This window comes from Pteronotus mesoamericanus, unplaced genomic scaffold, assembly GCF_021234165.1.
Source record: "Pteronotus mesoamericanus isolate MK-2021 breed Mesoamerican mustached bat unplaced genomic scaffold, CSHL_Meso_final scaffold_1186, whole genome shotgun sequence".
NCBI classification, from domain to species: Eukaryota; Metazoa; Chordata; class Mammalia; order Chiroptera; family Mormoopidae; genus Pteronotus; species Pteronotus mesoamericanus.
The window spans coordinates 15,990,147-16,012,421 of NW_026555302.1; the positions used below are offsets into that span (position 1 = coordinate 15,990,147).

Here is a 22,275-nt window from a genome sequence, read left to right on the forward strand (position 1 = left end):
CACACCGGTGAGTCCCACGCAAACACTCCAACCCTGCGACAGGACACGCAGGTGCTGCTCCCGACCAGCCTGGTGGGTCCTTCAGGCCTCAGTTTCTCGTCTTGAAGGGACGGCACCAAACAGCCACCGCGTCCCCTCTAGCTCCCACGTTCTGCACGTGGATCGTTCGTTCAATGATCCGGCCGTGTGAGTGCGTGTGCACACGAGACACTCCTGTCGGCAGCCGGCGGGACAGGCAAGCCCTCCCTGCACACGGGCCCTGGGGCGACCGCCGCCACCTTTCAGCGCTGGCCCCCTCCCCTCACAGAGCGGAGCTCGCAGGCCCGGCTGTAATTAAGCGGAGCAGACACCGCGGCCCTGATCCCCCCGCGGGCATGGTCCTGCCCTGCGGAGCGCGCGCCGAGCGTCTGCAGCGGCCAGGGAGCCCCGCGACTATCCGGCCTTGATGGAGCTGCTGCAGGGGGTGGGGCAGAGCCTGGGAGAGGGCGGCAGCGGGGAGGCAGCAGGGCAGGGGGCGGGGGGCGGGGGGGCCACCAGCCGGGGCGGGGAATCGGCAGCAGCCCCAGGAGGCCCTTCAGTGTGGGAGGCTGTGACCCCAACCCCCGCAGGGCCCTGCTGGTTGCTACGGGCGCAGCAAACCCTGACAGAAAGCGCCCACTCGTGGGGAGGGGCTGGGACGAAGTTCAAGTGCAGCTTAGCCGAGCAGAGCTCCCCGTGGGGCGGCGGGCTCAGAATCGGGCCCCCAGGGTGTGACGCACAGCAGAGGGCCAGTTAAAGAGTTTCCAAACGTGTAGCCGGAGGCTCGCCCTCCTCCAGCACCTCTCCCGGGCATTAAGGACCCACAGGAGGCCGAGCGTCACTAGTGTTTTGCTGCACTTCCTGCCTACATTTTTAAAATAAGCTGAGAGTCTATTTATAAACAATTCTAAATGCTGATTTAACATAAGCCTTTTCCCAAAATTCCTGAAATTTTTTGAACATCATTTTTAATCGTATGCAACATTCTACTTGGCGGTCACAGAACTGTCCTGATTGAGCGCCGCCATCGGCTGAGGGCCCCTCGGCTCCGAGTCCCTGCTGCTGTGACGAGCTCCGTGGCGGGGGCCAGACCGGTGCTGTGCAGGCGCCGGCGCGGGGCCAGCAGCCACGCGTGGCCAAGCGCCTGCCACGTCACCAGCTCCGTAAACTGAGGTGTGCCGCACACGCAGAACACACCGGATTCCGGAGCCCTGGTACGAAACACAAAAATATCTCAAAAATTCTACATCGATTATACCTTAAAATAGCATGCTGGATGTACTGGGTTAAATAAAAGGATGGACATCAATGTGAGCTGGTTCCTTTTACCTTTTCACGTGGCTCCTGAACGTAAAAGCGCAGGTGTGACGCATCGGGCTCCAGGGGACCCCATTCCTTGTCTCGCCAGCAGAGGGCGCTGGACTGGCACTGGGGGTGGGTTTCTGTGCCCAGTCCAGGTGCTGCGGTTCTGGCTTCAGGGGCATGTGGGCCCCCCTAGTCTTGCTGGCACCCCAGGACTTTTCTACCACCTCCTGGGCCCTGGACCCGCACCTCTGGGGACCCTCTTCTCCTCGAGGCTGCCCCCTTATTCTGTAAAGTTCCCTTCACCCTCTGAGGGCCCCCATGTCTAGTCACTGATCTGGCATCTCAGCCTTCCCTGTTGCACCATTACCATTGGGGTTTCTGCCTCCTGGCTGGGCTTCCTGGGTGCAGTTAGAAACGAGGACAACGCGTCGCGGGAGCGTCAGGGGTCTCTGAGCCACTGCCCCGCGCCCCTGCCCCCTGCCCCCCGGTGCGCCTTCCCTCTTCCTTCTCGTCTGTCCCCGCCGTGAGCAGAAACGTCCGCGGTCTGTGCACCACACGCACACCCTGAGATCATCAGCCAGGAGGCGCTGGACGACCCCAGTGAACAAGTAAGAGTCGCGCCTTCCGCCTGTTCAACAAATATGGACTCAGCTCCTGTTCCATCACGGGAGCGTGCGGGGTGTGGGCAGGCGGAGGGGCGGGGGGGCGGGGGCCGTGACACACAGGACAGACACGAACAGGTGAAACAGAAACTCGGCGTCACGCACCTAACAGCCTAGCAAATAAAAGCGAAGGGTGGCATGAATCACTGCCATGTAACAGGAAAGAATTAAAAAATAAAAACTGGCTGGGCCATTCTGGGCGTCACACCTGGCCACACGGAAATGTATTTTTTAAAAACAAAAAATCCTTTTTGTGCCGGTCCCTCCTCACTCCAAGGCCCTGCCTCCGCCCTCGGTCTGGTCCGAGCCCGGCCTGGTTCCTGGGCTCAGTCCTGCCCTCCGCCCGTCGCCACACACGGCGGCCCCCGCCAGGACGGGCCTGAGCCCGGCTCCCACCCTCCCGAAAGGGTGAACGCCTTAAGCTGCTGCCTGCTCCCAGGGAGATTTCCGTTCTAGAATTTCTACGACTCCTTGACAAGATCCCATTCCCTGCCCAAACCCCCCGCTTTATCTCCTCGTTCCTTGAACGGATGAGTCTCTGCGGTTCCAAGTCCACATGTGGTGGTGGCACTGTCACTAGGTTTGGCGCAAACACCTGGCCAGGTGTCGCTATCTCACGTGGCACATGAGACCCTGAGGTGTCAGCCTGAGCCCGGGGCAGGCACCTCCCCTGGGGGACTGGCCTTTGCTCTGGCGGCAGCTGGAGAGCGGGCAGATAGCGGGGCTGCCCAGGAGCGAGGCGCCAGCCTCGGGCGCCCCGGGCCAGGCCCCTGTGCCCGACTCCCCGGACACAGCCCTCGGGCTCCAAACCCAAAGTCGGGGTGACTCCCAGGGTCCCCGCAGGCCAGCCCCGAACCGCCACCCGTGTCCCAGGTCTGAGTCTGCCACAGGCCCCGCACACGTCCCCCTCTTCCCTGCCACTCACAAAACGCAAACCTGCGGGCGAGGTGGCGCCTGAGCCAGGGCTCACGTCTCTGCGCCCCCCTCCTTCCCTCCACGGTCCCGGCCGCTCCAGGCCTCCCCGCCCAGCCTCCTCCTGGCGGGTTGTGCGTAACTCAGAGTCACACGCGTGACATGCGTCTGTGCGCTGTTCCAGGACTGGCCTGACACAGACACAAAGACCCTGGCGAAGCCCGAGGCGGCGCACGGGAGCTCTGCTGGCGGCGAGTCGGGGCCGCGGCCCAGCCCGCGAGCGCCCCGTCGGGCCGCCGCCTCCGGGCCCCGGGCTCCGCAGCTCGCTCCAGCCTACGGCGGCTCCACACACGCTCACTCTACCGCAGTCCCACGACGTCCCCCAAGAAAGGGAAGCGTGCTCCTCTCAAATGCCGGAAGTGCTTTTAAAAAGTGATGGTTTTTCCTAGAAACCGATGCGCCCAAGGCCATACACGAACAGGGCAGAGAAGACGAGAGGAACGCAACCCGTCGGCGTGAGCGGTGGGCGCTCCACGGCGGGACGAGGGCAGGCGCCTCGGTTCCCGCTCACGCGCTGACAGCACGTTTCTTCTGCGGCCCGTGTCAGCGTCTGCCCAACGCGCGCCCTTTGTTTACGCTGACAGCCCAAAGGGGCTGATGGGGCTGCAGGCGACCGGAGCCGCGGCCTCGACGGGGCCCCACGGGACAGCCCGCCGGCTCCCCGGGCCCCGGGCCGGGTCCTGTGACGCTCTTCCCGTTCCTTCACTGCCCTCGTCACCCCGGGCAAGGCCACGCTGTTGCCACAGGGTCCACGACGCAAGCCCCTGGGCACGAAGGCTGTGCCCATGTCCCCCACGCCAGGCCCCGGGCCTCGCGCCGCGGCAGGTGCCCCACACGCTTCCTCATTCAAAGGTGAAGACAAGTGAAATTTTATTTGCCTGGAGTTTCTCCATTTCCTCTATCACAGCCCTTGTTTCTAAACAGAGAACACATGTAACTAATTTGTGTCAATAGTTTCCTTTCGTGAAAAAAGAGTCACTGGCGCTGGGAGTGCTGGGCGCTGAGTGGAGGCGGAGGCGGAGGCGGGCGCAGGGTCGCGGGCCCTGCAGGGCACGCCAGCCGCCTGAGAGGCCCCGCGGCCGGGCCCCGCCGCAAACACGTCTGCAGGGGCTGGCGACGGGCAACCTGAACCCAGAGTAGCTGGATCTGCCCCGGGAGAAACATTAAGGAGACGGCTGTGGGACACCCTAAGTATCCACGGGGCGCTGGCAGGTGCTCTGATCCTCTTTGGAAAGGGCCGGGCGTCCTCCGTCGGTCGGGCACGCAGGGTGGTCCGTAACCCTGACCCACCGCACCTCCCACACCGCCTGGGGGGGGCGCTGCGCCCACCTCTGGGGCTAGGGGGGGACGGCAGGGGGCCCGCAGCACAGAGGGCGGGGGGGAGAGGGGCAGGCTGCTCTCACTTTTCCCACGACCGGCCGTGGTCTGTGCGGCGTCCAGCCTGCAGGAAAGGGGGAGCCACCCAGAGCCCGTGCGCAGGGAACCCGGGGTGAGGCGTCTCACGGCAGCCGCGCGCCCTGGCCGGAGGGGCCCCAGGCTGCGATGCTCGTGCCCAGGGCTCTCGAGGAGCGAGCGGCCCCGGCGGGACTCCAGGCGGGTGGGGGAGGGACCCCCGGGGCCCCAGCGCCACGTCTCAGGCCTACTCCTGGGAAGAGAGTGGTTTCCAAGGGGAAACAGCTCAGGGCCTCGTCTCTCCTGAGACGCTTCTCTGCGGATGCTCACGTCGCTGCGCGGGACCCCGGGCCCTGCTTCCATCGCCCCTTTTGCTCACTGCCCTTGAGCCCGGCCTCCCTCTGGGCCAGTCACGCGGGACTTGAGGCCTCGCCTGGGCAACCCCAGCCATCGCAGCCCCACCACGGGGAGGGCCCCGTCAGCGCCCCGGCCACAAGACGCACAGGGCTCCTCCGCCTCTCGCGCGCTCACGCCTTCTGTCCCAGTCCCTGCGGATAATCAGGTGCAGGGGGTGGGTCCCCAGCGCCCCTCTGTCTTCCTCCTCAGGACGTCCCTCTACTTTGTTCTCTTTTCGTTAAAGCACAACGGTCCATCAGAAGGGCTGTCCCTCTCAGCTGAATACCCGCATCAACAGGACAGGTATTTTCCTTGCTGGCCTTTTTCTCGGCTCCCAAGTTCTGGTCTAAAACCCCGTGCCTACAAGACTCAACCACCTTCAAACCCACACGACGCCCTCTGTTCCCACTGGCAGGTCCCTTCCACGAGCAGAGTCCCCGGAGGAGAGAAGACCCAGTGCCTGTCAGGAGCAGGAAGAACCTGCAGGGCCCACGTCACCCCAGGAGGCAGGGCCCCCACCGCGGCACCCCAGCCAGGCGGTCAGCACGCCGCCAGGCAAACGGACGGCCTGGAGGAGCGGCCCCCGCCATCTGTCGGGGACCGGGACGGGTCCGGCTGTTCTGTTTTCTCTCCAGAAACACTCCAGGCTCTTGAATCACAGGTGTCAGGATGGCAGACTCTGTTAACTACGAGGTAATGACCCCACACGGTCTTCACACCTGCGAACGGGAAGCACCAAGGAGCACAGGTTAAAGCCGCTATTGGGGCGAACTGCCCGACAGCGAGCTGCGGGTCGCCCCGCGGGAGCCGGGCGGGGGGGCTCTGCCCGGCACGTAGCCGTGCACAGGGCGGACGCGTCTGTCCTCCTTCGGGTCGCTTCCCGCAGCGCCAGCAGGGCCAGCTGGCCCCTGAGCGCCGGGCGCGGGGCTTCCATCACGTCCAGCGCCCCAACTCCTGAAACAGGGGACTTTGAGGAAGCATAAGGGAAGTGTTTCATGTAAACAGAAAAAAGCACCGTTAGGAATTTTGCTCAGAAGTCTGAATTGCAGGTTAACTGAACCCTGACCACAACCTCAGGTTCTTGCTAAAATGCTTCCTGTGCTTTGACAGGGAAACCCAGGCCCTCGGGGACCTTCCACAAACGTCAGGCTCGGCGCGCGCCCAGCGGCCTCGGCCGCCGTCCCCCAGCGCCGCGGCTCACTGCCCCCCTCGCTCTGGCGGGAGAACCTGCCCTGGGTGCCCTACGAGCATCACGGGAGCACCCCCAATCACTCACTGGCCTTAGCTGGGTTTCTTAGCTTTCTTAGCGCAAGGCATAAAATCGGGGGGTGAGGTCCCGCAAACTGCACCCCTAAGTTGGAAGCAGAAAGTTCCATAACTCGACTCTAAGGCGGGTATTTTTTCACTTAGCATAATAACCAGTGTTTCGGATATAATTTCAGGATGATTTTTTAAAGATTGCATATACCTCGTATTTAACACCCGGAATAAAACGTGAAAAGGTCTAAGACAGAGTGCGAAGGTGGTATTACAGCCAGGGATGGGGTGGAACGGCTCCTCGGTGACAGAGGACGATGGGCAAGGGCCACCTGTGGGCCGGTCGGGTGCCCGGGGCCGCGTCCGCCCTGCTGGAGCCCAGCACCCGCGCCTTCCTGGCAGCAGCCGTGCCTTCTCAGAGCCGTGCCGGACCGGCTCACTGTGGCCGGTGCAGACAGGGTCCCCAGGTCAGGGCACCGCTGTGGCGATCCCGACGCCACGGGCTCCCCGGGCCAGGCACGGGCCCGTCTGGCTTAGGAATTAGGCCGAGTGATAAAAATCACAGCGGAGGCTGACTTAGCATCAAACGGCTTGCACTGAAAATTAGCAAATTAAAAACCCTCTGCTTGATGAAAGGTGCACCAGCGGGGTCTCTGATGCCAGGACGTGAGCGGGGGCCCCTCAGGGGTGCAGAGGCCTCACAGTGCTCTGTGCTTGGGGAACCCTGATGGCGTGGGCGCCCCCCATCCTCACGGAGGGGCAGAGTGAGCCCAGACTGAGGCTCCGTGGCTCTACGAGGCGCTTCAAGAACAATAGCAGACACAAGAGAGGAAAGGCAAAGGAACACTCAGGGACCCGTGAGGAAACGGCGCTTCAACAGCCGCAGGGACACGCAGGTTGGCAGAACAGGAGGCACTCGCCGTCGGGGGCGGAAGGGGAGGGGGACGTGAGCCTGTCCCGAGCCGAGGACACACCTGGCCCTAAGGGCTCAGCCCCCCTCGCCTCCTGGGGTGGCTCATTCCCCGCCCCCCCAGCCCAGCGTTCGCCTGTGCGCCGCCGTCGCGGCGGCTTCCCGCCCTGGAGACTGAGGAGTTGCGGCCAGGCCTCGCCGCCTCCCGCCCCCTGGCGCCCACGCGGCGCCCTGCGCCTGGGGAAGGGTGAGCACCAACTGCTGCTCAGTCCGCGGAGTGAGCGCGAGAAGCAGCTCCAGGGACTGAAACACAGGCGTCTCCCTGGGAGGCGCGGAAAGGGGGCCCTGGCCCAGGGGCAGCGGGACGGCTGCTCCCGGAAGCCGTGCGGAGCCTCCTCCGGTGGCTGCCAGTGCACACGTCCGCGCCCACCGAGAAGCCTCGGGTCCTGAGGGGCAAGGCCCCCAGCCTGCGACTTCTAGGCCCCCCTGTCTAGTGCCGGGCGCAATGCTGGACTTCAGGCCTTAAACGGGCCCGTTAAACTGGCAGCCAAGGGACAGCTGACGTGACCTCTGTGGGCAAGGTCCTCTCACTGTGATTTACGGGGAAATGAGCTGGCGGCTTATCAGCTTCCCCGCGACAGGCTTTCCTCAGCACAAAGCCGCCTTTCAGAACCGGGAGTGGCAACGCCTTCTCCGGGGCTCCGGGCCTGCTATTTCCAGAGAGCGCGAGGGGTCAACAGCAAAATACACTGGCACGGCCACACGCCAGGGGAGTTGGCGCTGCGCCTGCCCGGCCGGGACCAGCTCCAGGCAGCCTCCCCGAAGTCAGGAGAGCTCATACCTCACCCCAAGGAGAGTTCAGAAACAGTGCGATTAGTCAGGCAGGACTGCCGACTGGGCAGCTGAATGTCAACCAAAATCAACCGTGAGGACAGGACTCAGGGTGGGAAAGGGACCGGGCCCACCGCTCTCCCCGCAAAGCACAGGACCCGGGGAAGGGGAAGGGTCAGCTTCTCGGGTTCGGCCCCCCAGCCATGGCAACCTGGCAGCAGAGACGCCTGTGCCGCACCGGGGGGTGGGCTCCGGCCTTAATGCAGAAATTCCTCCCGGGCAGCTCCCGGGGCGACGGCCCTGGGCTGCGGGCCGGACAAAGCCGATTCCCAGGGGAGGACAGGCTCTGGGACGGGCGCGACGGGTCCCCCCAGCCAGTGCCGCCCCGCGCGCGCCAGGTACTTTAACGTGCACGGAACACAGCGAAGGGGCTGCGACCCGAAGTTCACGGCCTTTCTAAGAAACAGGAAACTCTGGACTCCCAGCTGCACCTCGATCCCTCGAGCCTGGGAGCGGGCCACCAGCCCTCGCGACCCTCCCCCGGCCACCAGCCCTCACGACCCTCCCCCCGGCCACCAGCCCTCGCAACCCTCCCCCGGCTCCGCCCGGACACAACGCCCCGCTCCCCCCGCATTATCCAGGACGGTCGGAAAAGGCGCCTGAACTCAAGGCAGCCTTTCCAGAGGCGGCGTCCAGGCTCATCTGTAACTGCAGTCGCCACGCACGCCACGATCTGCAGAAGGCCTGCTCGGACCACCGGCCTGGGAACGCGCCACACCAAGCGCCCCTCCCCCTTGGCCCATCCCTGCACAGGTGACGGGAGCCCCCAGGGAGGCAAAGCCAGGGGCGCGGGGGGCGGGGGGGGGCGGCTACTCCACAACACAGGCCGCTCCTCCCTCCGCAGCCGCCTGGGGAGGTCAACAGCTGCAGCCACCTGGGGTCGCAGACGGGCTGGGCCGCTGGCCCGGTGCCCAGGACGCCGAAGACGGCCGCCCTCGGGCTGTGCGGGCCTGGGTTTCCGCCGAGCGCTCTCCTGGCAGAAGCGCCCCGAGCGGGCCCCGCCCGGCCCCTCTGAGCCCTGCAGGGCGCCCGTCGGGCAGACGGGAAATGAAGGCGCTCAGCGGCCCGAGTGGGTCACCAGGACTGTCCAGCCAGTGACAGGGTGGGACAGGCGCCCCTGGAGCCCTGCAAACGTGCCCTTGGGACAGGAAGGACTTCCCAGAGCCGCTGGCCTCGGAAAGCCAGCCCTGTGAGAGCCGTCGGCCTGGAGGAAGCAGTGTCCAGAGCAAACGGATTATCCCTGGTCCCCAAGCTCCGCGGAGCAGGGGTGCAGTGGGCACACGGCGCTCTGACGAGGGTGGGCGAGGAGACGGCCCCTCGGTCCGGGGCGTCCGGCCCCCAGGCGCGGAGAAGTAAACGTCTGGGTCTGGGCCGCCATCCGCGGCACGTGCTCTGTTACAAAGAATTAGCCTGCAGCCCGAGTGGACTTGTACAGCCCCCACTACAAACACGGCCAACACACAGGAGTCAGACCTCCTACGAGTCAGGAGTCAGAACGACGTGGAGCTGTCTCTTGCTCTCAGTGGCAGTGGGTCTAGACATCTCAGCCCGCGCCCCTCCCAGAGCTCCCTGAGCGAACACCTGGCTCACGCGGCGCCTGTCCCCGCGCCCCCGGGGCCTCAGCGCCACCCGCTCCCACCCCGGCCGCTGCCCCCTCCAAGCCGCAGGCACCCGCTGCCCTTGCCACTCCAGGACCCGGGCTGCCGCTTGCTTCTGGAAGTCACAGTTAATTTCACGTGGGTGACTCAGCAGTCAGGCTGGTCTGCTGCGACTGTCCTCAGGTCCAGAATGCCGTGTTTCAGCCACAGAATCTTAAATGCTAAAAGCAGTCCATGCGATCACACGCCAGCGTGGACGCCCCCAGGGCCGGCTTCTGGGCTGGTCGTGGGCGGCACCCCCTCCGAGCGGGCGGGCGCCTGCGCTCTGCTCCCTGGGGACTGCCGGGGAGCTCCTGCCGTCCTGCCTCCCGGGAGCCCTGGTCTAGAAAAGCACAGACGCCCCACAGAGCCCTGACCCCACCCACCTGCCGGTCCCAGTAGGGCCGGGGAGGCGTGGAGGACAGCAGGACTCAGTCACGGGCACGCCAAGGCCCCGGGCTCACAGGCCAGAGGCGCACGCGGGCGGGGGCAGCTGCGCCCAGCGGCAGAGCACAGGCCCACACGCGGGGTGCGCGCCGCCTGCCCCTGTGGGGCCGTCTCGGCCAGCCCCGGGGCGGGGGACGTCTCCGTCGCCGCCTCTTGCCGCAGCTGCCACAGAATCCCAGACGCGGCTCCAGGAGACCTTGGAGCAGGGGCCGAAGCTGCCGGGCGAGGCAGCAGGGTGCCTGGCAGGAGCGGTGGGAACGTCCGCTCTGACCCACCTGCCACCCCGTTTGCTGAGGGCTCTTCGTTGCAGGGCACGGGGCGGAGGGACAAGCCTGGCCCCACCCTCCGGCGGCTCCCTGGCTGGCCAGGAAGCAGGCCCCCACCTGAGGCTGGACGGCCCATCCCGCCCCCGGCTCGGGGGCCACCGCTGAGCTGGGGTGCCCGGACGGCCCCTCCACCAGCCCCTGCGCCCCGAGCTCCCCGGGGAGCCCCGGGTGCCCGCGTGCAGTGTCAGGCCCACGGCCGGCGAGGGGCGGCACAGGCGAGGCTCTCGAGGGCGGCCGGTCAGCGACGCGGCAGGGCGAGGGGACCGACGCGAGTCTGAGGCCCGGGGCCACTGGGGTCGGCCGCACCTGGCGCCGCACCCGCCGTGTGGACGCCCGCGCCCTCCCAGGGCCACCCTCTCGGGCAGGTCGGCGAGGCCCACCAGCCCCGCGTCCCCTTCCGGTTTGTTTCGGTTGACTTGCGCCTCGAGTTTCTTAAAAACAGATCCTGAGACACCTGGACCCAGCTCTCCCTCGGCCTCCACCACACGCACGTTTCCAGGACTGACACCATCCCCAAGGGCAGGGTCCCAGAGGTCAGACAGTCACGGAGGTCAGAGACTCCGGCCTCAGCGCCGCCAGTTCACGCGCGGACGAGTCCGAAGACCGGGGTGAGGGGACCGGCGGGGCCGTCCCAGCGACGCGGGGCTGCGTTAGAGCCTCCTCCTCCGGCCACTCCTTCCGCACGCTCCGCTCATCCCTGCGCCCCCGGGGCACTGCCGGGGCAGGTGGCCCTCAGGACCCTGCAGGGGAGGGGGCGGTGGCTGTGCCCCTCCGGCCCCCCCGGCGCCGTCCTGCAGGGCCTGAGCTGGAAGCTCTGTCCGTCGGAGCCCTGACCGCAGCCGCCGGGGACGAGGTCAGCCTGGGCCAGCGAGGCACAGGCAGACAGGGACCAGCAGGCGTAGCGCCCCCGCCCTGCCGCTCGGATGCACCCCCGGACCCGGCACCTCTCTTCCTCACTCGGGAGAGGGACGGGCCTGCCGGCACCCGGGGAGAAAGAGTCAAGGAGGGAGGACAGGGCATCGCACGTCCAGGGCCAGCCCCGAGGGGCCTCAACAAGCCGCACCCTCTCCCTGCGCCTGCTCAGGGCTACAGGGCACCCTGGTCGCCTTTCTTCTCGAATGTGGGCCCCAGGCACTTTCTCCGCAGGCACCCGCTGAAAAGCGTTCGCCTTGGTTCTTAGGGGCTTATTTCTAAGGACAGGCCAGGCTCCACCCACTCGGTCCATGTCACAGACTCCAACCTGCCGGCTGCCACGAGACCCAGCTGCGGTCGGAGCCCAGAGGCGGGGCTGCCTGTCCCCTGCCACCGCGCCTGCGCCCTCCTCGGGGCAGGGAGGTCCACTGGACGCAGCACCATGATGCAATGAAACACCAAGGCAAAAGCAGCAGGACCCCCCGCCCCCCCCCCGCCCCCGTTTCCATTTGTTTTTGGTCAAAACACAACCTTTGGGTGTGTCTGTGTGTGATCTTTGCATTGGCCTGAAACCCTCCCTGAACAAAGACTGAGAGCATCTGTGCCTTCGCTGTGCACCGTGCAGCGCCGACAGGCCCGGAGCAGTTAATGATTGCCCACAGCACGGACTCTGCCCTCGGAAACGCGCGCCCCGCCCTTGCCGTTCACGCACACGCGCTACGTGGCCTTGCGCACCCCCCCACCCCCGCGTCCTTTGACCACTCTTGACGGTGAGTCAGTCCACCAGAACACGCCGTTCCACTGGAACACTGACACAGGAGAACGCTCTGCTGCGACGGGCGCTGCGTGGCTGTGGCAGCGAGCCGGCGGCAGCCCCCCTGGTCCCGGCCGTCCCGCCCCCTGGCACCCGCTGCTCCTGAGCAGCTCCGCCGGCCCCGCTCCCCTCCGCCCACCACTTGTCCCCCTCACGGCTGCCTCACCGCAGCCCCGGCCTGGATTCCCGTTTTCCACATCATCCCTCCACTCCCAGGCCTTCCCAAAGCACCTACTGTGTGCCGCACACCGCGTGACATCCCCGCCGCCTGCAGACGTCTCGGCCAGCTCTGGCCTCCCTGCCCCAGCCTCCCAGGCATCGCCCGCGCAGGGAGGAGCGAACCCCGCGCAGGTCGCCCGGGGAAGCGGCCTCCGCGTTCCCACCGGTCCCTCCCGCCCCCTCCTTTATCGCCGCCAAACGGATGGCCTTCCTCCCCAACAGGGCAACAGTTTTTCATTTTACATTTTCCTTCCTACCTTTAAAGAAGTGTGAAAACTTCAAACAGCGTAAAAATAACCCAAGGAGAAAGGGCCGCTCCAGCAGGAAGGCAGCAGGACCGGCAGCTGCAAGGCCCCAGACGCCCCCCGGCCCACGTGCAGGGGGTTCTTAGAGGGCAGCCAGGAGGCCTGTTTCCGGCGTAAACGGCTGGGAAGTTCGGGGCCCGCGGTGGGAGGAGACAGAGCCCAAATGTTAAGGTCGGCGCTGATGCCCATCTCTCACCCCTCCCTCGAACCACCCGCTGAGGACGTCGCACCGGCGCGCTCGTCTTGCTCACGCCTCCGGCCCCGCGGTCCGTCCGCTCCGTAACTCATCTGACGATGGCTCACGTGTGTTTGGAACCTGTCCCTGGTCTCTGAACCCCGCGGACAGACCCAATAGGTAGCAAATGGCTGCGCGTAAGAAGCTGACCGTCTAGCTGGGGAGGGGAACCACCACGCAAATTCAATCCAAGAACAGAACCCCCGGGCTACAAACAGGGCCGCGCGGATGGGCTGCAGCGGCCAGGAGCGCGTCGCGGTAAGACGGGACAGGCACGGGGACCGGACGCAGGGTGGCCAGCGGAGAGAGGCATGGGGCTTCCGAGCAAGAGGGCGGGCACGGGGAAGCAAAGGAGAGGGCGGTGCCGTGTCGCCGGCGAGGGCGGAGGTGAGTGCAGGCGCGTGCCCTGCCGCACGAGGGTCGAGGGACGGACGGGCTGCCTGGGGTGGGGAGCGTTCACACACCGAGTCAACGGGAAGGGTTTGCTCGCTCACTGTCCAGCATGCGGCACTGAGCCCGGACTGCGTGCCGGGCGCTGGGCCAGGAGCTGGCCGCGCTGGGGCGCACGGCCTCCTGGAGAGGCGGCAGGTGCACGGGCCGCTACAGGGCGCAGCGGCCGGCGCTGCGAGCACAGGGTTCTTCTGCTCAGCAAGGGCGGGGAGACGGGGCTCCTGCCGGATGCCGCTGACAGCAACAACCCCAAGCGCTGTTTTTCCAAACGTCAGCTTCCAGCGAGTAACCACCGACCCCGTGCTGGGCAGAGGCCAACTGTCCTGTAGCCCTCAGAGCGTCTCCCAGCCACTGCCCCCGCCCCGGTACCGCCAGGCAGGAAGCAAACTGCGCCAACAGCGCGGCCTCTTGCAGGGCGGCCTGTGCTCGGAGGCCCCGTCGCTGGCGTGTCCCTGACGGCGCAGCCCAGGGCAGACAAGCCCCCAGCGTTGGCCGGCGGACCCCCAGACGCTGCCGGACACCACACTCCGGCCAGCGCACGCTCACGGTTTCAGGACCCCCTGTCCCGCCCAGTTTCCGTGCCTCTTCCAGGACAGAAAAGAAGTCAGACCTCCTCACTGCACGACCGTCCCCTGCCACCTCCCTTCCTGTCCCCGCAGCCCGTCCCCTGGGGCTGGCGCGAGATGCTCCCGGGCCTCTGGCCGGGCCAGAGGGCGCACAGCACCGCACCTGCACCGTCATCTGTGAGGTCTCTCAGGATGAGAAGACCATCGTCACCTCCAGGAGCCCCCCGTCCAGAACCGACTGCAAACCCTGAAGGGCCGCGAGCACCGGCCCGCAGACACAGGCGCTCGCCAGGGGAAGAGCAGGTGCAGCGCCCTCCGGGGAAAGGCCTCGCGACGGAGGGCACACACAACGGCGCTGACGCTCCCTGCAGGGGGCGCGCCCTCGGTCAGACGGGCGCCCAGGCCGACTGGGACCCCACGGCACGTGGAGAGGCACCGGCAGCCTCTCTGCCAGGCAGCGCAGCTGCAAGCGGGTCACGGCCCCACTGCGGGAGCCGAAGCCGCGGGGGCTTCCTCCTCCCGGCGAGGGGGGCTCACGGGGCCTGAGGCAGCTGAGGAGGGCGAGCTGGGACCTTGCTTATGGAAACAGACACAGGCAGAAAGGGAGTTGGACACGGGACAGGGCAGTTCCGCCGCGACGCTGCCCAAGGCTGTGTGTGGGAGCAGCCCCCGTGCAGGGTGCGTGTCCCTGACACCGAAGGGCCCACGCGGCGTCCCTGGCAGCAGCGTCACGCTCCGGCGGGCTGGCTGCTCCACCTTGGTCTTTTGGAAGACACCTCCCAACAGCTCGGGTGGGAAAATAATCTATTAGGAAGAATAAAGAAAAGAAGCATCCATCCAGAAATGGAAAACAGAGCAGCAGAATCTAACCGACCTCATGGGCTGGGGTGGGGGTGGGGGCAGGGGGGACGGTGAGGGAAGAGGGCCCCAGGGTGTGGGGAAGGGTCAGGAAGAGAGAGATCGGCTGGGTTTCCGGGCGGTTCCCCTCTCCCCGGCTCCCTCTGAAATCGGGGGAGACACAACCTGCCTGAATTCAGAGCAAAGCCAAGAGCGTTGCTTTCCCGGCTCCCACTGAGCAGGACAGACCACGACGTGGTCAACGGTAAAGAGGAACCGGAGCCGCGCAGCACAGACCGCGGGCCCTCTCTCCTCCCCTCGCCCCCCTCAGCCTCCCCCATCCGCCCCCACTGGCCAGCGGGGCTGCCCCTGCCCCTCAGCCGGGAACCCTACCTCCCTTCACCCCGTGCCCCTCCGCGTGGCCTGGAGGGGGCCCTTGAAGTCTGCCTCCAGATACTTCACCTAAGAAGCCTCGTCGGGCTGAATCTGAACCGGGCCGTGGAGCTGCCTGTTCTTATGAGACACCCAGGCATCCCCTGCCTCCCGAGAGCCTGGGAGGAGGCTTTGCGCCAATAGCTAAGGAAAACCCTCCAGTGCCCGACTTCCCTGCAGCGCCCAGGGGTCTCCAGGGAGCTGCGCCCCCGACCCTGGGCGTTCCGGGGCCGAGGCGTGGGCCTCCTGCACTGGGCACAGGCCGGCCATTCGCAGGGGCCACGGCGGAGGGTGGAGGGTCTGGGGGCGGCCAGGGGACAGGACAGACACCTCCGCTGGTCACCCGTGCTGTCCACAGGCAGGAGGCGGGAAGAGGCTCTGCCCTGCAAAACGCTGGCCGTGAGCACGTCAGGCTTACGCTGCTGACCATGAACTTACAAATCAACTGCCCAAAACCACCTGCAGAACACAGACCAGGCGAAGGCCTGTCCCTATGCCCACACCCCCAAGTCGGGGGGGACTGGCCACCCGTGGACGCGCAGAGGAGCCGAGCGCCCAGACGCCGCACCCCGCGGGGACCTCCCTCCCGCAGGCGAAGGCGGCCGGCCCAGTTCCGAATCAGGCGCCCAGGAGTGGCAACCCCAGCACCTTTCTGCTAATCGTCCCTCCTCAGCCCAAGCCTGCGCCGCGGGTCTTAGGCTCCAGAGGCCTCCTTCCCGCCAGCTGACCGCCAGACACAGCTGCCCCCCCCGCCCCCCGCCGGCCTTTGAGGGCCTCTCCTGGGGCCGGTCCAGTTCAGTGGAAACACATTCAGGGTGAACACTTTCAGGGGGAGTCTGAGCCGCCCTGAGGACCCTCAGAAGTGACCGACGGCCTGGCCCGGCAGCCCCCACACAGGTGTCACCGGGACCACCTGGAGGGCTTGCTAAGCCCCCACTGCGGGGCCCCCACCCCGGAGTCTCTGGGCCGGGGCGGTGGGTGGGGCCCGAGGCCGCCTTTCTAACAGGCTCCCAGGTGGTGCTGGGGGCCTCGGGGCCACACCTGGACACGCACTGGCTTGGTCCCTCAGGTCACCTAGGACACAAGGTCAGGAGGCCAAGAAGCTGTCGCTGACCGGAAACCCCAAACATCTCCCCTGAGTCCGGGGCACAGTCGCCTCCGCCCAAGCAGCCGTGGACTGTGAGCTGAGCCCCGACCGCATGCCGGAGGCAGACACGCACCAGGCCTGCATCACTGCGTCCCCACGGACAAGGGCGCGGTCGGGCTGCAGGGACGGTGGGCCCACGTGGACAACGCTTGTCGTCATTGAGACGGGCGGGCCGACAGGTCGCGAGGACGAAAGGCCGAGGCGCAGAGCTCAGGCAGGCCGGCGTCCGCCCCGCGGGGGAGGGGCAGGCGGGGCAGCCGGCCAGTTCTCTGCAGGAGAGCAGCAGGAATCTCTGGAATCCCTTATCTTCCCCTACAGCCCAAACACAGATCCTCAGGCAACTCAGGAAATCCAGGAACAGCCCTGGGAGTCCTGGGGACGCGGGGTGTCTTCCCCGCACCTCCACCTGGGGACAGGACACACGCAGACAGGAGCTGGGTGCCCCCCCAGGCCTCTGTGCCAGAGGGTGCGATGAGTCGGGGTGGCAGAGGCACCGCAGGGCACAGCCCGGGCCTCAGGGGCTCAGGGTCCTTCCCAGCTGAATGCCATCGTGTGAACCGTGCCCGCGCTGGGGCTGGAAGGAAATCAAACTGAGGCCGCTGGACAGCTGCTTCAAGCAATCTGCTCCAGGCAGGCGTGGCCCTGCAGCGTGGGCGGTTCGGGGGGGGTTCGGGGCAGCAGTGCAGGCTCCATCCAAGGGCCCCGGGCGAGCCCCCCAGGGGGGCCTGGCTGCCAGACCCAGGCTGCGCTCAGCCCCACACTCCCCTCCGCCCCGTTCCGCCCCCACCTCCCGACGGCCCACGGCCTGAGCTCCTGGGCCAGTTTACATGCGTCCTCATGGCCGGCGGCGTGCTAGGCGGGAGGCTTGTTCCGTGTGCACAGCATCCGAGGCCTGTGCAGGGGCAGCTGAGCGGCCCCTCCCCCACATGCCTCTCCCTCCCGGCTCCGTCCCTAAAATGAACCCACACATCCTTGGGTGAGGACAGAAAAAGGGCGAGAAGAGGAAGCCTGGGGAGGGAGAGCCCGCCACGCAGCAGAGGAAAAGGCGGGAAAGAGAAGCAGTGTTGCCGGGCCAGGGTGGGAGCCCGCGGGGGCGCTCGCTGTGGGCCTGGCCGAGGGCAGGCGGGCTGGCAGGGGCCCTGGAAGTCACGTGGCCGGGTCGCACCTGCAGGCAAGGCCAGGCTCCACCAAGCCCCGAGGTGCCGAGCTCTGGGCCTGGGCTACGGAGCGGTGAAGGCCTCCAGGGCCGGGGCCGGCCTGCCTCCGACCTGCGGTCAGGCCCACGGCCCACGGCCCACGGCCCACGCGGGCCGCGCTGCCCCTCCTCCACACGCCGTCCTCACCGGACCCCCACGAGCAGAGCGTGGCCAGGCCGGCTCAGCGCCCACCTTCCAGCTCAGCGCCCACCGCGCCTCCTCCGGAAGGCCGCCCCCGCCCCCGGAGTGCACGGACAGCAGGCGGCCCGAGGCCTGACCAGTGCAGGCCTGTGCGGGGGCTGCGGCGGGTCCAGGGGCCGGGCGCTCGGCGCAGTGCGCGCTGTGAGGTCGGACGACCGCTGCCACTGGGCCGTGCGGGCCTGTGCAGAGACCTGGGCACCGCCTCCTGGCAGGCGAGTGCTCCGCCGTGCAATTAAATGCCGGGTGCCTGGGAGCGGACTCAGTGAAAACCCTTAATCAGTACAGGATGAGCTCTCTCAGTCCCCCATCTGGCTAGACGCCCCGCCTCTGGCCCCCGGCAGGGCAGTTGTTTGGTTTAAAGGCAGACGACCTCTGACGTAAGCTGTCGTCCAGCCAGATGAAGACCAGATGTGCGAAACCAACCGAGAGGTATCATTGGGTCTAAGGAGCAGCTTTGGGTAACAGAGAGAACTGGGTGGGGCTGTCCGGGGCGGCCGGTGCCGTGGTGCCTCGGAAGAAAGGCAGAGCAGGTCCTGCAGGACAGGTGGAGCCTGGGGGCGGGGGCAGGGCAGGGACGGCCACACCTGGCAGCGGCCCTGCTGGGCTGCTGCATCCACTGCCCCTCCTGAAACCCAGGCCCCTTTGGATTCTGACCTCCCAGTCGTCCACCGCTAGGGACTGCCCACCCCACCCTGAGCGGGGGATCTCTGGCGGAGGCTGCAGCTGGGCGGCGACCAGCCGATCTGAGCCGGCCTGGCCGGGCACGCAGCCTGAACCGCGCAGCCCCGGCGGCCTCCTGCTCCACACGGAGGGCGGTGTTCTCCGCAGAACGCAGGGTTGGGGGCTCAGAGCCCTTCTTCTGTTACCTTTACCAGCATGGTAAATGCACAGAGGTCTCTAGAGAGAAGCTTCTAGAAGGGGGGCTTGTGGAGGACACCGGAGGAGACAGACTCGCCCACAGAGAGAAGGGGCACTTCCCAGGCAGAGGTGGCCCCAGGACACGTGCAGGGCCTTCACGGGGCCCGGGGAACTCGGAGTTCGGCGTCTAGTCTGTAGGCGGGGAACCACGTGGTCCCGAGACCGCTACTCCCTCAGACCCACCCGCAGACACGTGAGCCAGGCAGCAGGGCGGAGGCGGCGGGCGGGCACCCGGCAGAGTCACCGCCAGCGTCTGTGCATCGGATGACCTGGGCCTCCTGGCTGGGGAGGGAGAGGGAGACGCGCCTTGGAGAACCGTGTAGGCAGCGTAAGGGTGACTCATGTGGGAGCCGCTGACAGAAGTGTCGCAGGCGACCCTGCGGCCTCCGGTTCGCATTCCCGTGTGGGGCAGAGGCCTCCCGGTGAGAGGCATTGGAAGAAAGAAGAAAAACACAGGGAAGGGGCTCCGAGCAGAGAGAAGGGGCTGCAGAAACGGCGGAGTCGGCCTGGGACACGCCGAGCTTCAGGAGCCTCTGGGACATCCACGGGTGTCCCCCGGGGCCTCCGCGCCCCCGCGTCTACGGGGAGTTTATAAGAAGCCGAGAGTGGCCTTGCTGACACCCGCGGGCCGGCCGTGGGCGGGCAGGGCCGCCCTGCCGGGGCCTGGGAGCCGGGAGCCGTGGTCCTGCAGCCCCAGCCACGTGCTTCCGGGGTCCTCGCCGACGGGGTGGCGGGGGGCACGCAGGCGGAGGAGGAGGAGGCGGAGGAGGAGGAGGAGGAGGAGGAGGGAAGGGGGCTCCTTGAGAGTCGCGGGCGGGAGCCTGAGCAGGCAGCGGTGCCCCTGCCTCGCCCCCCGGGGCCCCGACGGTGCAGGAGGGGCTGTTGCTTGTGAAGCTCTGAGGGCTGTACCTGGGGCGAAAGCAGCGTCCGACCCGAAGTGCAGTCCAGGGCTGGGGGCCGGGCTCGGGGCGGAGGGCGGGCGGCAGAGGGCTTGACGGGGGCGGCGCTCCCGCTGTGCAGGGTGACAGGTGTGGGGAGCCCTGCACCGCCACGCGGGCGCACGCAGCGCCCGGCCAGGCTTCTGGGAGGTGGTTTTTAGCCCCCAGCGATCTTGAACGCACATTAAAAGAAAGTTAAAGAAAATATTCCCAAGCGTGATAATACATTTTAGAAAGAAATCCCTATGTGGCGAGATAACACCTGAGACCCGGGAAGAGGGAAGGGCAGAAACCCCAGTCGACGGAACCCAGACTGCTGTGCAGCTCAGCGCAGTCAGTCGCCGCGGCGCGGGGCTGGGAAGGAGAGGAGCCCGTGCGGAGCGCGAGTCTAACCCTCCCGGGGGCGGAGGGGGCCTGCCCCTGCGCTGCCCTGTCCACGGCACTGGGCGGAGCTGCACGCGGGCTCAGGGAGGGGTGCCCGTGGGGCGGCCAGGCATGGCGCACGGCGCACGGCACGCGTGAGAACGCCCTGGCCCTGGCCCGGGCCGCACCCTGGGGCTGGCCGCTGGCGACCAGGCTGGGAGGCCCAGGCCTCGTGAGTCTGTAAAGCGCCCGGCCGCCCAAGCCCCGCCCTGACCTGCCCGACACTGGCCTTGCCCCATTCAACGGAAAAGGGCGAAGTCGGGAACAGTCCTCTGCACAGAACCCCCTGCCCCCGTTCCTGACAAGCGCGGCCTCCGCCCAGGTGGCCGGGCCCGGCGGTGTGCCAGGGCTGGGGGACAGCACCCGCCCAGGGCTCGAGCTGCTGGTGGCAGCCAGTCTGCGCAGCGTCTGGACAGCTGACCAAACAGCTCGCGGCCCCTCGGTTCCTCCCTCCTACTTAAGAAGCTGCTCAGTAAGCCCCGGAAGCAGGTCGCAGCGACAGAGCTTCTAGCGCATGGCCCTACGGCTGACAGGTCATGGCAGCAGCAGGCTCCCCTAAAAGACAAAGAGCCTGTGTCGGCTGCACCCAGGACAACGACGCAGACACCCCGCGGAGTCACTACAACTCGCCTGATCGATCACAGGCCTCCTCCAACGCGCACAGACCTAAGCGGCCGCCTCTGCTCAGTGCAGGCGGGGCACCGGGACAGGGCCCTTCACAGCGGCCGGAAGGCGCCCAGTGCTCACCGCTGCCCTGCGCCCGAGCTGGAAGGGGGCCCCCGGCTCACGCTCCTGTGGGCCCTGCAAAGCGGGACGGGGGCGGGGGTGGGGTGGGACAGGTGTTTCCAGAGCCCAGCACGACCACCCAGGGAGTGGCTGGGACCCCACATTCGATCTTAAAACCCAAGTCAACCTTACCTTGCGCATCGCGATGAATGACTTCACGCTTCTGGTGTCTGGCGCTCACTAACCGCTCCTGACCCAGCCTCCCCCCAACGTCTCTGACGGCATAAGGCCCCCCAGGCCCCCCCAAGCCCTGGCAGCCCCACCCATCCACCGCCTGGTGCCAGGCGTCTCGGGGTGGGAAGCGGCAGATCGGCTGGGAACAAGGATGGGCCCCTCCAGCCACCCCAGCCACTGTGACCCTGGCCTGCAATCAAGGCCGAACTCCCTTGGGGACACTGCTGCCCTGCAGTGGGGGGAGGGGCCCGGGGGGCAGCCCCGCCTCCAGCGCTCACCCGGATCCGGCGCATGGCAGCCACGATCTCCACTCTGCTGTTGGGCCGCGGCACGTCCAGGCTCCCGACGTACTGCGGGGAGAACAGACGCTCAGTGAGAACAGGGCTGGTGCACGCTCCCGCCGCGGCGCGTGAGCAGCACCGGGTGGGCCTTTGGGGGCCACCCAGTTCGGTGCCCCATTCTGCAGGAGCCAAAAGGGGCGACCCCTTCTAACTTCATGCATACAAGCCAAACCAACGAGCAACGACTGCTTCCTTCGTCATGCAGTCTCCCCCAGAGGGGCGGCGCTGACCCCGCCGGGCTCCGCGGCCGGCTCTGGGAAGGCTCGGGCGAAGACCCTCCCTCGACCGTCCGGCACCCGCACGGTGGCCGTCCTGCGCGTCCTTCCTCCCTGTGACACGGGGTTCCAGAAGGGAGTCCCAGGAGATCAGGGAGAAGTCTCTTGCACAAACCTGCTGTGTGCATATTCAAGCACTCAAAAAATAAATAAATAAAAGGAAAGGGAATTAAAAGAGAAAATCAATGGCAGGTCACCGCGTGAGCCCTGGTGTTTCAGAGAACTCACACACTTGAGTAAGTTCCTAATTGGAGGAAAAGAATGGGCTAATTATATTTTATTAAAATTTTTAACCTGACTCAACAGAACGCCACGCAGGTTATGGTTTACTACACAAACAATTCCTCAGTGCACGCTATGCAAATAACCCACAACACGCAGCGCAAGAGAGGAAAACCCGCGGGCCGGCGGCCGGGCGTGCGTCTGTGAGACAGGGGCCGCCACCTTCAGGGACGCGCGGGGGTACGTGCTCCCCGAAACAAGGTGCGCGTCGCTCGCGTTGCTCTGCAGTGTGGGTTTTTATTCTACACACAGCCTGGGCGCCTTCCCTGGCCCACACCCACCGCTGGACGCTGCCTCCCCTCCAACAGGCACGTCCTGTGACAGGGCCCAGGGGCTCCTGGGGACTTAGCCCCAGAGGGTCTCCAGGCTCCCCAGCAAAGGCGGCGTCCGCGGGGGGCGTAAGCCTGGGAGTCAGGACGTGTTTCCTGTGGCTACAGGAACAGCAGGTTCTTCCTGAAATTTGGGGCTAAGGCTGGCCCCAGCCAGCAGGGCCGCCCGAGGGCCTGCCAGGCTGACCCACCGCTGCGCCGGTGCACTGACGAGCCAGGGTCTGGGGGGCCGGGGGTGAGCGGTGCGTGCACGGCGCCGGGGCCCCCAGGCGGCCCCCCCCG

At 66.8% G+C, this 22,275-nt stretch overlaps 1 protein-coding gene across 3 annotated transcripts in view; it reads right to left on the bottom strand.

Moving 5' to 3' along the window:
• Positions 1 to 22,275, bottom strand: part of NOS1AP (nitric oxide synthase 1 adaptor protein) — an 86,393-nt gene that overhangs the window by 40,330 nt on the left and 23,788 nt on the right. For all 3 annotated transcript variants that reach the window (XM_054587582.1, XM_054587584.1, XM_054587583.1), the window contains exon 2: positions 21,045 to 21,116. In XM_054587582.1, the coding sequence (XP_054443557.1) occupies positions 21,045 to 21,116 (72 nt within the window). The remainder of the gene's footprint in view (positions 1 to 21,044; positions 21,117 to 22,275) is intronic.